The sequence below is a fragment of the Eulemur rufifrons genome, chromosome 18 (genome assembly GCF_041146395.1).
Source record: "Eulemur rufifrons isolate Redbay chromosome 18, OSU_ERuf_1, whole genome shotgun sequence".
Taxonomy (NCBI): domain Eukaryota; kingdom Metazoa; phylum Chordata; class Mammalia; order Primates; family Lemuridae; genus Eulemur; species Eulemur rufifrons.
The window spans coordinates 49,597,749-49,612,389 of NC_091000.1; the positions used below are offsets into that span (position 1 = coordinate 49,597,749).

General features: G+C 38.6%; 2 protein-coding genes across 2 annotated transcripts in view; both read right to left on the bottom strand.

Annotated features, from left to right (window-relative positions):
• The window catches only part of ALDH5A1 (aldehyde dehydrogenase 5 family member A1), a 277,572-nt gene that overhangs the window by 122,282 nt on the left and 140,649 nt on the right, over positions 1 to 14,641 (bottom strand). The window lies entirely within an intron of this gene.
• ACOT13 (acyl-CoA thioesterase 13) lies at positions 709 to 14,567 on the bottom strand. The gene is made up of 3 exons (XM_069493006.1): positions 14,323 to 14,567; positions 4,052 to 4,236; positions 709 to 994 (listed from the first exon to the last, which is right to left on the bottom strand). Exons 1-3 carry the CDS (start codon positions 14,401 to 14,403, stop codon positions 838 to 840), a joined length of 423 nt encoding a protein of 140 aa, XP_069349107.1. The 5' UTR covers positions 14,404 to 14,567; the 3' UTR covers positions 709 to 837.

Sequence of the window (14,641 nt, forward strand, 5' to 3'; positions counted from 1 at the left end):
GCTCAGGTTGGTCTCGAACTCCTGAGCTCAAACGATCCGCCCACCTCGGCCTCCCAGAGTGCTAGGATTACAGGCGTGAGCCACCGCGCCCGGCCTGGCATGGCATTTTAGATCTGGGAAGGACCTAAAATTCATTAAGCATTGGCCATTTTATGGTCTGAATGTTTGGGTGCCCCTCATTCGTATGTTGAAATCCTAACCTTCGGGGTTATGATATTAGGAGGTGGGGGGTCTTTGGGAGGTGATTAGATCATGATGGCAGTCATGAGTGGGATTTGTGCCCTTGTGAAAGAGAATTCAGAGAACTGTCTTGCCCCTTCCACCATGTGAGGACACAGCAAGAAGTCATCAGCTATGAACCAGGAAATGGGCCCTCACCAGACAGGATCTGCTGAAGCCTTGACCCTGGACTTCCAGCCTCCAGAACCACGAGAAGCTTCTGTTTATAAGCTATCCAGTCTATAGTATTTTGCTATAGCAGCCCCAATGAAGACAACTATTAATTTATATTTCTCTTTTAGCTCAATGTTCGACTTTAGTTTTAAAGTAATCTTACTTCAGAATGACTCTGCTAGCTTCTTTGCTTCACCTAAGTTTTCAAAACACTTTGAGGTAAGAATTTTCCATCCAATTATATATTATGATTAAAAAATAAAACTGAAGACACTTAAATAACATAGACACCCCCACCTTCCTTTACTTGGTCTCTAGGTCCTTTTCTCCAAAGAAAATATTTCTACTTCTGGTTTTACTAATTTATTTTGAAAATTACATTTGTTCAAGTCAAATTTACACTTAACATTCCTGGCTGGGTTTCTTTAGGTCATCCTGCTGGTCTCAGTTTCCCAGGTGTTTTGTGTGTCTGCCTTGTGCTACTAGCTTTCCCGTGGCCTTGTTAGTCAGATCCACGGAGGCAAATGCAAGTGTTCTTCCTTGTTTCAGAACATGTGCTGTAATCACTACATCTTCTCCTATTTTTGCAGGTGACATGTACCTTGAAAGGAAACAAATTTAAATACAGTCAATAGCAAATAATTTTTAAAAGGAAAAGCTGTATGCATCTCACAATAGCCTTCCTATATAACATATTTTACTCCTAAAAATAGTTTAAGGATGATATTGGTAAGCTTTCTGTAAATATCAAATGTGAATGGCTGGTCCTTACCAGGTTCTATCTTACTTACCTATTCCTTATCCACATGTTTCTTTTCCCATAAATATGGGAAGGGGTTTTCTTGTTCCTCCCTTTTTTCCCTTTAAGTTTCCCACTTCATATTTATTTGGGGCTAGTGAAAGATTTCCTCTAGCTTTCATTTAATCTACTTCCTAGGTGACATATCAGTTGGTGTCTCTATCTTGTCATATCAATATTTAGAATTTGCTCAACTCTAAAATGACTTAATAGAAGAATATAAGGAATTAATGAGATCCTTAATCCTGGTGATGAATTGTATATACATATTTTTGAAGACATACACTACCCACTTGTAATCATAAATTGTCTTTGATTCAGCTGACTCTAATTTAAAACAAGTTGGGGAATGAGGATTGTTTAAAACAATGTTAATGTCTTAAAGCTGCAGTCTCCAAGCCCCAGGCCTTGGACCAGTACAGGTCTGTGGCCTATTAGGAATCGGGCCGCAAGGCAGGAGGTAAGCGGCAGGCAAGAGAGCAAAGCTTCATCTGTATTTACTGCTGCTCGCATCACCACCTGAGCTCTGCCTCTTGTCAGATCAGTGGTGGCATTAGACTCTCAAAGGAGTGCAAACCCTACTGCAAACTGCGCATGTGAGGGATCTAGGTTGCACGCTCCTTGTAAGAATCTAATGCCTGATGATCTGAGGTGAAGCTGAGGCGGTGATGCTAGAGCTGGGGAGCAGCTGCAAATGTAATAAATGTAATGTGCTTGAGTTATCCTGAAAACATCCCTCCCACCCCCATTTGTGGAAAAATTGTCTTCCATGAAACCAGTCCCTGATGCCAAAAACATTGAGGAGTGCTGTTTTAAAGGGAAATAATTTCCTTACAGTTTATTTTTATGTTTCTGCTTTTTACAAAGCAAGGACCTTTAAGACTCCTTAATAAAGGGCATATATTTTTGACAAATTCAAAATAAGATTTCAGGCTGGGAGTGGTAGCTCACGCCTATAATCCCAGCACTTTGGGAGATTGAGGCAGGAGGATCACTTGAGGCCAGGAGTTCGAGGCCAGCCTGGGCAAAATATCAAGACCCTGTTTCTAAAAAAAAAAAAAGAAGAAAGAAAGAAATTTAAAAAATTAGCTGGGCATGGTGACATGTGCCTGTGGTCTCAGCTACTTGGGAGGCTGAGGCAGGAGGATTTCTTGAGCCCAGGAGTTCAAGACTGCAGTGAGCTATGATCATTGCACTCCAGCCTGGGTGACAGAGCGAGATCCTGTCTCTCCAAAAAAAAAAATAAATAAATAAAAATTTCAGTGTTTAAGGCTGGGAGGTATAAGAAAGTTAGACTTTACTGCTGAAAAAAAAAACAAAACAGAGGCTGGTCTTGAATTCGTGTATCTCAATTTAAAGATATTAGAATGGCATGTTTAGTAGTAATTTGCCTAGTTTTCATTATTTCTCCAAATTTTCTCCTGTAAATCAAGATACTTTGGCTAACAGCCATTAACTTAAATGAAACTAGGGAAAGACAAGCAACCCTTGTGCTATAGATGAACAAACATTAAGTCTGGAGAATTGGGAAGCGGGCATATTGTCAACAGTATTCTTATCCTAGAATTTCCCATTTTGTTGTTTTGGAACCCAGATTTATTTATTTATTTTTTTAATCTAAGTCATGATCTAACAGCCTTTGAGACTATGTCCTAGTTTCTGTTTGAATGAATCAATTTCTGAAGCTCAGGCCAAAACTATGTTTGACTTACTAAAAATTCCTTAGGGTTGTGAAAGCAGCAGTACCTAGAAAATCATGAAATGCAGTGCTAGGTTTGAAAATGTCTCTCTGTTCTTAATAGAAGCTCTTAAGAAAAAGCACAGTTATCAACTGGTCTTACCCCTCAACACACGGAATAAGACAAGGACTGCTGAAAACGCTCACCAGTAATATAAGCAAAGCCTTTCTTTTCTTTTCTGAACATCTTAGTTTCAAGAGCATTTGTCTGATCTTGTCCTATGACTTGCTTAGTGCACCCTCAATTTAAGTTATTCCCATAGTAGAGAGAGTGGATGTTTCTTAAGTTAACCTACTAAAAGATTTAGATTGTTTAAAAACCCAATTATTTACATTGTTTCCATTACTCTCATGTCTGGTGACTATGGCTCTCCTACCCTAACCCCTGCCTATCCTCTCAACAAATTCATTTTTCTGTTGCTTAGGTGGGAAAAGTAATTGTCTTGAAACTAAATTCCTGGGCTCTGCTCTTTATTGAATGGGACTGGCAACAGTACTAGTTTATGTTGGAATTGATTTTTTTTACATTTTGGAAAAGTTTGGCCCCTGCAGGCATTTTCACAGCAGTGAGTGACAGCCTGACATCTGTGGCAAGGCTCCCTGATCATGTATTTTAAACTCACAGAGCATGTCTGCGTAGCTGAAGGGAGAGATCCAGGATTGCTTCCTGTTCTTAAAACCTGACACTTGGGTTCAGCTTGTTAGAACAAGATTACAATGTGTATATGAACTCCAACTTTGAATTTTATTCACACTTTTCTTCCTATGTGCTCTACACAACACTCATAAAACGTTTGTACAACTGGTACTTTTAAGGACTATATGAAACAGTTATGAGCCACGAGTTTGTGATTCTGCCCTCCCACAAGTGTGTGTGTGTATGTAAAAAAGCAGCTGAACGCCTACTTTTCTGAATGTTTGGGAATATTCCCCCTTTACTATTTTATACATACAGTTCTTGGAAATTAACGCTCTAGTTCTAGAAATCTCTAGTTGCACTTAAGGAGATATGCAGCTAATCGAATCCATGCTTCATTAATATTATAAATGTTTTGAGTCTTGGTTATTTGACAAATTATTACATTAAAAAAAGTTATTTGGGGTATAGTTTCGATACATACGTTATGTTCATATCGACACTGACTCCAGGTAAGGGCCTTTCCGTGCATAGCAGAGCCATTGTGGATATGTTATCGACCAAAGTGGCTGTCAAACCGCCATGGAGAGTGCCCATTTTATTAGTATGCTCTTCTTCTACTCTCATTTCACAAATCACTTTCCCAGGAACAGCAGAGATAACAGCCACCTAAACATAAAACAAAGAATTTTGGACATTAATTCTGTAGTAACAGAAAAGCCAATGAAGAATAATCATTGGATTAAAAACTGAATCTTCCCAAAAAGGTTGATTCAGAAATTCAAGTAAGTTGCCAATATCTCTGTGATAGAAATTAACCCTTATGAAAATAATTTTGAAAGGAAAAGGAATGGTTAGGGAAAAATAGTAATAGCTTTTGGTGATCTCCAGTCCTCCACAGAAATCAAACATTCAGTCTGAGCCTTTCAGCCATGTGTACACAACACCTCTCAACGTCTCCTTGGAAATTTTGCACCAGTAGGGCCACCTGGTGATCTGCTAACTCATTATAGGTTTTAATTTGTGTGTTTCTTAGTTTTTACACAAGCAGAGTAATTTTTTAAATTACTTAGTAATGAACAGTTTGAAACAACTTAAACAAAAGACGGGAAGAAATACAGTAATTAATGAGTTACTAGAATTAATGAACTTATACCATAAAGCCATTTTAATATAAAATCTAAGCTTGACAATAAAATCCAGCAAAGTTAAATTGCTTTTAAGGTCTTACCCCATTTATAGTTAAGTGTCATAATGAAAAAGTATTACATGAAAGATAAATATGTGGAACAATGAATTTAAAATTTGACGATTTTATATTAAACATCTTTAAAAAGGAAACCTATAGAAAAATAAGAGAGATGTAAGTTTCTTATACTTATAGGTACTAGGAAAAACCATCATAGCATATTTAGAAGTTAGAGCTGAACTGTGAACAGAATGTGCCACAACTAGCAACAATCATTTTCACTACCATTAGAGGTGTTCAGGCAGAATATGGACGAATATTTGGTGTATCTGTTGTACTTGGGGGTGAGGGAATGTCTCAGGCATTAGATGGTTAGATTCTAGATAACTATCAATAACTACCTAGAGCACTTTAATATGCCAGGCACTGTGTGCCAAGCACTTTATATATACTATATATTAAGGAAGGAATAATTTCCATTTTGCAGAGAACTTTACTTCAGAGTGGCTTATTTTCAAGGTCATCCAAGATTTGAAAGGAGTGAGATTTAGATCTAGGTCTGTCTTCATGTCTTCCTAATCACTAACTATAAAATCTAGATATGTAATGGCCTTTATGGCTCCCATCAGGAAGACATTTGAGAGTTTCACAAACCATCACTTTAGTGGTTTTGCCGTTGTTTATCCCATAAAAGGCCCTGAAGGAAAACAAACAGAATCACACAATATAAACCATCCCAAGCAATATTATGTCATGTTTTGCACAAAAGGTAAATCAATGTAAAAAATAAATGTTAGAATAGTATCTTCTGTTTATTGCAATAAATGATCTAGCCACAAGATGTCCTCACAAACTATTATAATAATAATAAACACCAAACAGAAACAAGGTGTAAACTCACATTTCCTGGTTTTTGTATCAGGCATTGGCAATGTAAAAATGAATGAGATTTAATCTCTGCTCTTAGAGGGGTCTAAAGGAAGAGACAAGTACATAAACTACACTGGAAGAAATTGTTGCAGAAAGAATAAAGATAGGTTTCTTGAAGTAAAGATATCTCATTTTTAAGTGTTGTGTTTTCAGAAGAGGCATTAGGAAAAGCTTCCTGGAGAATGACATCTGAGTCTTGAACAGGCAGGAGTTAGCCAGGTGAAAATGGGGCAGCTCAAGAAATAGAATCAAATATGACAGCCTCATACACACCAAAGGTAGTTCAGTGTATTTTAAGGCACCGTGTGTTTAGTACAGCTTAGTTCTTACAAAGTTCCATTTGAATTATCTAACTTTGGCTGGGCTGATGAAAGGTAAGACAAATGTCAGTGTTAGATTTTCTAGCGCATTATACTGTTATTTTTATTTATTTATTTTTGAGACATTCTCGTGGTCTTGCTGCTGCCGCGCAGAGTGTAGTGGTATCATCATAACTTACTGCAACTTCAAATTCCTGGGCTCAAGTGATCCTCCTACCTCAGACTCCTGAGTAGCTGGGACTACCAGGCAAGCACCAGCACACCTGGCTAATTTTTCCATTCTTTGTAGAGATGGGGATCTCACTCTTGCTGAGGCTGGTCTCGAACTTCTGGTCTTCTCATATCTCACCATCCAATCCATCAGCAAATCCTGCCAGCTTTATCTTCAAATATATTCAGAATCCCATCACTTTCCCAGCCCCCATACACCTACCCATTGATACCACTCTGGTCCAAGACACCACCATTTCTCTCCTGAGTTGTTGCAATTGCCTTCCAGGTTATCTCCCTACTTCTGCCCTTGTCCCCCTGTATCTAGTGTCAACAAGAGCACTCCTTTTAAAGTACAGATGGTTCCTGACTTATGATTACTTTACAATGGTGCAAAAGTGATATGTATTCACTATAATCCCTGCCTTATGTCCACATAAACTCATGATAAATTGAGATACCTTTGATATCTTAACCTATGATGGGTTTATTCAGATGTGACCCCATCGTAAGTCAAGAAAGCTGCTGTACAAGTCAAATCATGCCATTCTGCTTAAAACCCTCTCTAATGAGAGCTCCATTTCACTAGAGTAAAAGCCAAAGTCCTTATAGTGACCTAAAAAGCATGCATGATGTCATGTTATCTACAACTTGGCCCCTTGCTAGCTTCCTCTGCCCTCCATCATGCTAGTCTCCTTGGGACCCGTTCCCCACCCCGAAACACTGCAAAGCTCAGTGTTGTAAAGTCACAGGGCCTTTACATGTGCCGTTCCCCTTCCTGGAACACTCTTCCCTCGGTATTCATGACCTGCTCAGGCCTTTATTGAAAAGTCACCATTTCAGTGACATCTTTCCAGATGAAATTTAAAATTGAACTCAAAAAGAACTCCACAGAAATATACATTTTAGGGGGGAAAATATTTAAGTTTTCCTGCACCAATATTCTCTATCTTCCATCTCTGCTTTATTCTCTTTTATAGCACTTATCACCATTTAACATACTATATATTTTATTTACTTACTTTGCATAGTGTTTGATTTGCTTCACTAAAATATAACTTCCGTGAGTGTAAGGATTTTTGTCAGTTTTGTTCACTGCTATAGTGCCTAGCACATGGTAGGCACTCAGGTATTTGTTGAATAAATAGATTCAAACATGAAGGTCTACCAGGAGCTTTCTGTAACAATATGCCCAACATTTAGGGTCTTCAGTTGCAACTTACTGAACAAACTATAGGATAATCTTCTATGTAAAAGGCGTTCTACTGGGCACCTTCCACTAGGCACTGCAGTTCCCTTTGACAGACGCTTACTAAGCATCTACTTTGGAACTTCCTCCCAGAGAGTTCTCACTGTGGAGAGGGAAGACAGACAAATCAATAGATATTTTCAGTAATATACAGCAAATCCCATGACAAAAGTTAGTCAAAGTGTAGAACTAGACCAGAGGAAGACATTTGGGGCTGCAAGGGAAGGCTTCTCAGGGACAGTAGATGTCACCTGAAAAGGACTTCGAAGGGTAAGAGTGAATGGCAGGCAACTGGGGCAAGGGCAGAGGATCCAAAGATGAGTAAGATGTTGCCCTAATCCTCAGGGAGTGTACAAACCACTAGAGGCTATAACAGAAGGCCTAAAATAATAGTTAGCAAATAAATGGCATGGAAGGCAAAACAAAGCCCCAGGGAAAAGCAGACAGGAATTTAATTAAACATTCCTGAAGATCTAACAAGCTAAAGTAACAACTCTAATCTTGTTCATTGGAATAGTTGTGGTGGTGGTGAGGGATATGCTATGAAGGAATAAAAACAATCACTGTATTTTTTCCCAAAGGCTAGTAAGTGGCAGATTTTACTGAATCATTCTGGAATGCCTATTAAATGCGGGGCTCTGAAAGCCTCTATCACATTAATCACATTGGTAAGATTTCTCTCATATGCAGGTTCTCCTCTGCCTTGAACCTGGAAAAGAGGAGCTAACAGGAAAGGCACCTTCCTTTGTTTTCTTCTTTAGATTGAAGATTTGGGCAATATCTATTCATACTTCCAGTGCTCTCTCAAGGGGTAAAGCACAACACCATGTAGAATTTTTGCAACTGAGCTACAGTTTGAAATCTAGTACCTGAATGAAGAGTAGTTCCCAGGAAGGGATGATACCCTAAAGGAATGCAAATATGGTAAAGCAAGGTCGGGAGAATAGCCCAGTTATAATATGATAGAGCCATAAACCAAAGAGTAACAATGGAAATAGTATGTGTTCAGTGAGGAACAGTATTCCAGAAATTCCTGGAATTCCAAGGGTGGTTGAGCAAAACTTACACTATTTTTGTTTAGTGTTCTGATTCTAATTCAGCAGTATTTTAGAGGATCTGCATAGAGAGAACTAAACCTTGACTATCTTCCATGGCAAAAGAAATGTAAATTCATCATTTCTCTTGAAATCGATAATGTATCTACCACGACTAAAACTGTAAATTAATTTGACAAAATATTTATATTTGGTATGAGTTGATTCTAAATCCCTTTTCCCTACAATATTAATAACTCTTGACTAGAGTTCATTATTTCACTAATTACATTAATTCTTTAAATCCTATCTCTGAGCTATCTAAATCACTGTTTCTTCGCTTTATTAGATTTTTAATTATAAGAACATTCATTTTATATAAATAAACAGGACAGAGATACAATCTCCTACCCAATACTCCTTCAGTGCTGTATATCATTCCATACCATTTCCTAGGCTTACTCGAAGATATACACATAAATAGGGTGTTTTTCTTGACTTTTATAAAATTACAAAAATGTACACTACTTTGCAGCTTCATTTTTCTCTTCCCAATATATCACAGTCATTTCTTCAGCACAATTTATATAAATCTGTTTCAATAGCTAGTTCATCCCTAGCATGAACACATTAAAATTTATCAAACTATTGCTCGATATACATGTTATTTCCATATATTTGACCATCACAAAGGTGCTTTTATTGGTATAGGATAGACTGACAGAATTAGATAGCTGGGTAAGAGTATATGTATTTTTAATTTTAATAGATCCGTCAGATTACAGTACTTTGCAACAGCATTGTCTTGTTCTCTCATTGCTCACTGGTAATGCATTTTATTACTCTTAATTTTCACAATCCAACGAGAAAAATATGGTATCTCATGGTTTTAATTTGCATTAGCCAGACTAATGGCACTACTGAAGGAGCTCAGGAAATTTCACCCCAGAATATGATTCCTTGGTATAAAATGTATTTTGAATTAAAGGCTCTTAGAGATCAATAGGCCTTGGAAGGGGCTTTCTCTCTTTCTTCATAAAAAACCGGAGCCATCAAAAGAATAATTGACTTCCCTTCCCCTCTCTGCTTATGTCAATATATTACAGGAAAGAAGATTAGGAATGCAACCAGATCTGGCCCAAATCACTTAAAATATAATACCTGTCTCTCAGATTCATTTAATTTGCAAAGAGAATCATTTACAAGTCAATCTGTTCTGCCCCCTCCATTCCATTTATCCTCCCTAGCAACCATTTATTGCCCCTAAGCAGAATTACCTATATTCCTCATCTCCCCCAACCCTCTAAGATGAGAGTATATAAACTTCTCAGTATATAAACACTGAGATATTGGGTAATCACTCTGTGATTCTCCCTGTGTACACCATAAATAAGCCTCTTTCTCTTATTAGTATGCCTTATTGTGAACTGATCTTTCAGTAAACCTTCTGAGGCAAAGGGGAAGTTTTCCCTCACCTCCGTACTAAGAAGCATTCTTTTACATTTATTGGCTGTCTGCATTTCTTTTTCTGTGGATAGCCTGTTCACATCTCTAGAGTCCACTTACCTATTACACTGTCTCTACAGTTCTTTTTACCTATCAGATTTTAACACCAACTACTATGGTGAAATTCCCTTCCAGACTGTTATAGTTTGACTTTTACTGTATCTTTTGTCCTAAAAAGATGAGTTCATATTAGCAAAGTGGGTAAAATAATGCCTGACACATAGTAAGTGCTATGTAAATGTTTTTAAAATAAATTATGATAAACAAAAATTTTTAATTATAAAGTTACACACATTTACAAATTATTGAGTGACATGCTTTTATGTTAGTAAATCACTTTAAAAAGACATAATTCTTGAAAAAAAAAGTTTAAAAAAGACATTACTTTCAGTGACACCAGGCTCCTTCACATGGAGCTACTGTGATTTCTTTTACCATTTCACCTATGGTTTGCACATTTAGGTTATTTCCCATTTTTGATATCACAAATATGCTGCAATGAATATTTTTGTACATAAATTTTTGAGAAAATATTGCCTTATTATTTTATTGTACATTTCTTGTACCTAGATTATTTTAACGACCAATAATGAATTTGAAAATATCTGTCAGCATACCATGTTGATAAATTTTAAATAATATCACTGTCCTTTTGTGGTCAATCCAAAGTCTCAAAGTTCTTCTAGTAAGTATAAGATCTATTCTTACCTTTCTGTGTTCTCCACAGGCCTTCTTTCTCTCAATCCAGTATGTCCTCAAGGTTTAGTCCTAAGTCTTTATCTCTTCTCTCTCACCTGTCTCTCTTAAGACATCTTATTCACTTACATCTTCATCTCTAATTTCCATAAAAATGAGAATACACAATTTTACTTTGCTTCTGAACTCTACTCCCTTATTTCTACGTGTGTTGGATTTCACATGGTATTTCCAGATCCTAGCACAATGCCTGTCACTTGGGATTCCCAATGTATGTTCCTCCACATGTGTTATTGTGGGGGAAAAGTTCCACTGGCAAACAACTTAAATATGATAAAAGTTAAACATGTTTATTTATTGCAGAACTACTCAAAAGTTTTAATATGTAAAAGGAACACAACATCTTTGTTCACAGGAGGTATCTAGAGTAGTCAGTTCATTGAGACAGTAGTAGAATGGCGGCTGCCAGCGCTGGGGGAGAGGGGAACTCAGGAGTTACTGTTTAATGGGTACAGAGTTCCAGTTTGGCAAGATGAAAAGAGTTCTGGAGATGGATAGTAGCAATGGTTGCACCAAAATATGAATGTAATTAATGTTAAGAACTATACACTTAAAAATGGTTAAGACAGTAAATTTTATGTGTATTTTACCAAATTTTTTTTTTAAAGAATACAAAATCAATGTTTCCTGAACTTATTTTTTATGGTGCATCTGATGGGACTCTTCCTTGGAATACACTTTTCTCTCCTAGGTTATAAATTCCTAGAGGGCAAGAACTGTGGCTGGTATTCCTTCTTTATAATCCCACAGTACTTAGTTTGTTCACTAATTTAAAGGTGATCTTTTTGCCAGAGCAGGAATTTTATTTTGACTGTTAACCTTTGGTTTAAGTCAAGGTTTCTGCAACACAGTATTATGGACATTTGGACTCGATAATTCTTTGTTGTGGGGGGATGGGGAACAGATCTGTGCACTATAATTCATTTACCAGTAGCCCTGGCCTCTACCGAGTAGATGCCAGTAGCATACCTCCACTCCTTCGAAGTTGTGATCATCAAAAATGTCTCCAGGCTGGGCACGGTGGCTCATGCCTGCAATCCTAACACTTTGGGAGGCTGAGGTGGGAGGATCACTTGACATCAGGAGTTCAAGACGAGACTGAGCAAAAGCGAGATCTCATCTCTACAAAAAAATAGAAAAATTAGCTAAGTGTGGTGGCGCCGTGCCTGTAGTCCCAGCTACTCAGGAGGCTGAGGCAGAAGGATCACTTTAACCCAGGAGTTTGAGGTTACAGTGAGCTATGAGGACACTGCTGCACTCCAGCCTGGGTGACAGCTGAGACCATGTATAAAGGAAAAAAAAAAAAGTCTCCAGACATTACCAATATCCTTTGGGGAACAAAATCACCCCCAATAGAGAACCACTTGTCTAGGTCATGTTACTTTAAATTGGTGTCCACATAAAAATAACCACAAAACCTCTTTTAGATCAAATTAGTAAGCACAGAGCACCTACTATGGTATCAACCTGTGCAGTTCAACAGCCACTAGCCATATGTCAGCAATCTAAATTGAAAAGTGCTCTAAGTATAAAATTCATGCAGGATTTCAATGATTAAGTATGAAAAAATATAATACTTTTTTGTTTGTTTGTTTTTTTTTTTTTTTTGAGACAGAGTCTTGCTTTGTTGCCCTGGCTAGAGTGCCGTGGCGTCAGCCTAGCTCACAGCAACCTCAAACTCCTGGGCTTAAGCGATCCTTCTGCCTCAGCCTCCCAAGTAGCTGGGACTACAGGCATATGCCACCATGCCCAGCTAATTTTTCCTATGTATATTTCTAGTTGTACAGATAATTGCTTTCTATTCTTAGTAGAGACGGGGTCTTGCTCTTGCTCAGGCTGGTCTCGAACTCCTGACCTCAAACGATCCACCCGCCTTGGCCTCCCAGAGTGCTACGATTACAGGCATTAGCCACCGTGCCCGGCCAAAAATATAATACTTTTGATAATGATTACATTAGAGTAATATCTTGGATATATTGTGTTACTTATGTTACTAAAACTAATTTCACATATTTCTTTTTACTTTTAAAATGTGGCTATTAGTTTATAACTATACAGGTGGCTCACATTTCTAGCTTGCATTGTATGTCTACCGGATAGCGCTAGTCTAGACACAATGCATACCATGATTCAACCTTACAGCAACTTCTGAGAAACTCTATACATTTGGTTCAACAGGTATATCAGTCTTCTTGGAAGGCAAGCTACCACTACCAACTCAGGCAAGGATGTAGTTTATGACTGTTCCAGTGTGTCCGTTCAAATGGGAGGATTTTAACCAGATACTCAAAGGCAATTCAACCCATGGCAAGATTATCACGAGACGATACACACTCATAAGGTTGCTGAAAGCTCAAGGAAAATGGCTTCAAATTTTTAAGGAATTCAAATTTTCCCTTAGACTAATACACCCTTTTCTGGATAATTTATCTTTCAAAAAGTTACTGTCAAATAATAATGTCCTTGGATTTTACAGCATTTGCTATTTGGAAACATTAAATGTATTTGTCTATTTCCCGATTTTCACAAAAATCCTCACAGAGACAGACACAGTTATCATTTACATTGTTAAAATACAGCCTCCTGGGAGTTGTGTTCCAGGAGGGAGACCTACGAACGACTGCAGTTGATCTGTGTTTAAACTCCACTTCCAAATTTCCCAGCATTCTATCTTAATCAGAAAGGCAGATTCGCGTGCATTAGAACATTTAGAAAAAGCCAAGAAATTCTTAGATTGTTAAGTATCTGACAACGTCAAGGGGTTTTGTTCATGCTTATTTACAAACGCTTCCTATGGAACGTGATGTTCTTTACAAACATACTGAACACTAGGAGTCTGGGCTAGTTTGTTCAAGTGAGAGGGGGCAGGGACTGGCTCTGCCTAACTCTGTGGTACTTTACTTCGCTGCTCCCACAAATGAATCTCTTAAAATACCCCTGGGCCTTGCAAGTGCTGTTCTCTGAAATGCATTCCATCTCCGGCCACCGGCTAACTCACTTCTTCAGGAGTTGAATACCTTTGGGAAATCTCCCAAAACACCATGGAGGAACAACTTCTCCCTTCGTTCACCCGGAACCTCCAGATTCCCAAGTTCGGCCCCTCAACCGAATCCAAACTTCAGGGATTTGTTCTGCAAAATTTGGATTCAGTCAAAAGGCCGCACTCAGGGATCCAGAAGGCCACATGTGGCCCCAAGGTCGCAGGTTCCCCACCCCTGCGTGTGCCTTAAATATAGAGGTCGCTTCTTACTTTTTGTTCCTCCAAAGCACTGCAGGCGCTTGTTTGCTACAGGATCGAAGTCCGAAATCCTTTCTAGCTCTAGAACTGAAAAATTGTCTCCATGAGTCATAACCATACTTAGCCATGTTTAGATGAGACAATTTATGCGTTCGATGTAGCATATGTAATAGGCGTTCCATTAAAGTAATCATTTTTACTAAGGTGAATTTACAGGAATAGTCGAACAGAATCTAACTAGAGATACTTATTCAGCGCTCACCGTGCACCAAGCACGATGCTTTCTTTCCCTTCATTACCAGCCTCAGCTTTGTCTCCAATACCTTTTCCAAAACTCTATCAAAACCGTGAGTATCCGTGAGGATCTTCAACGCCTCCACCACTGTCTTTTTCAGGCAGCTCATCACGGACGGCTTGCTGGCTTTGGGGCTCTGCGCTCTCCTCTGGAGGAGCCAGGAAGCCAAGGACACAGAGGTCGAAGAGCCTGAAGAATCCCCAGTCCCACGGCGCTCACGAACGCAGGAAACCTGGTGTCGCGCGCGCCCACCGCCGCCGTCCCCAGCGGATCACGCACTGTCGTTCCGCACCCTCTTATGACCCAGCACGCACGCGCGTTTCACGCCCACCAGCGGAGCGCGTTTC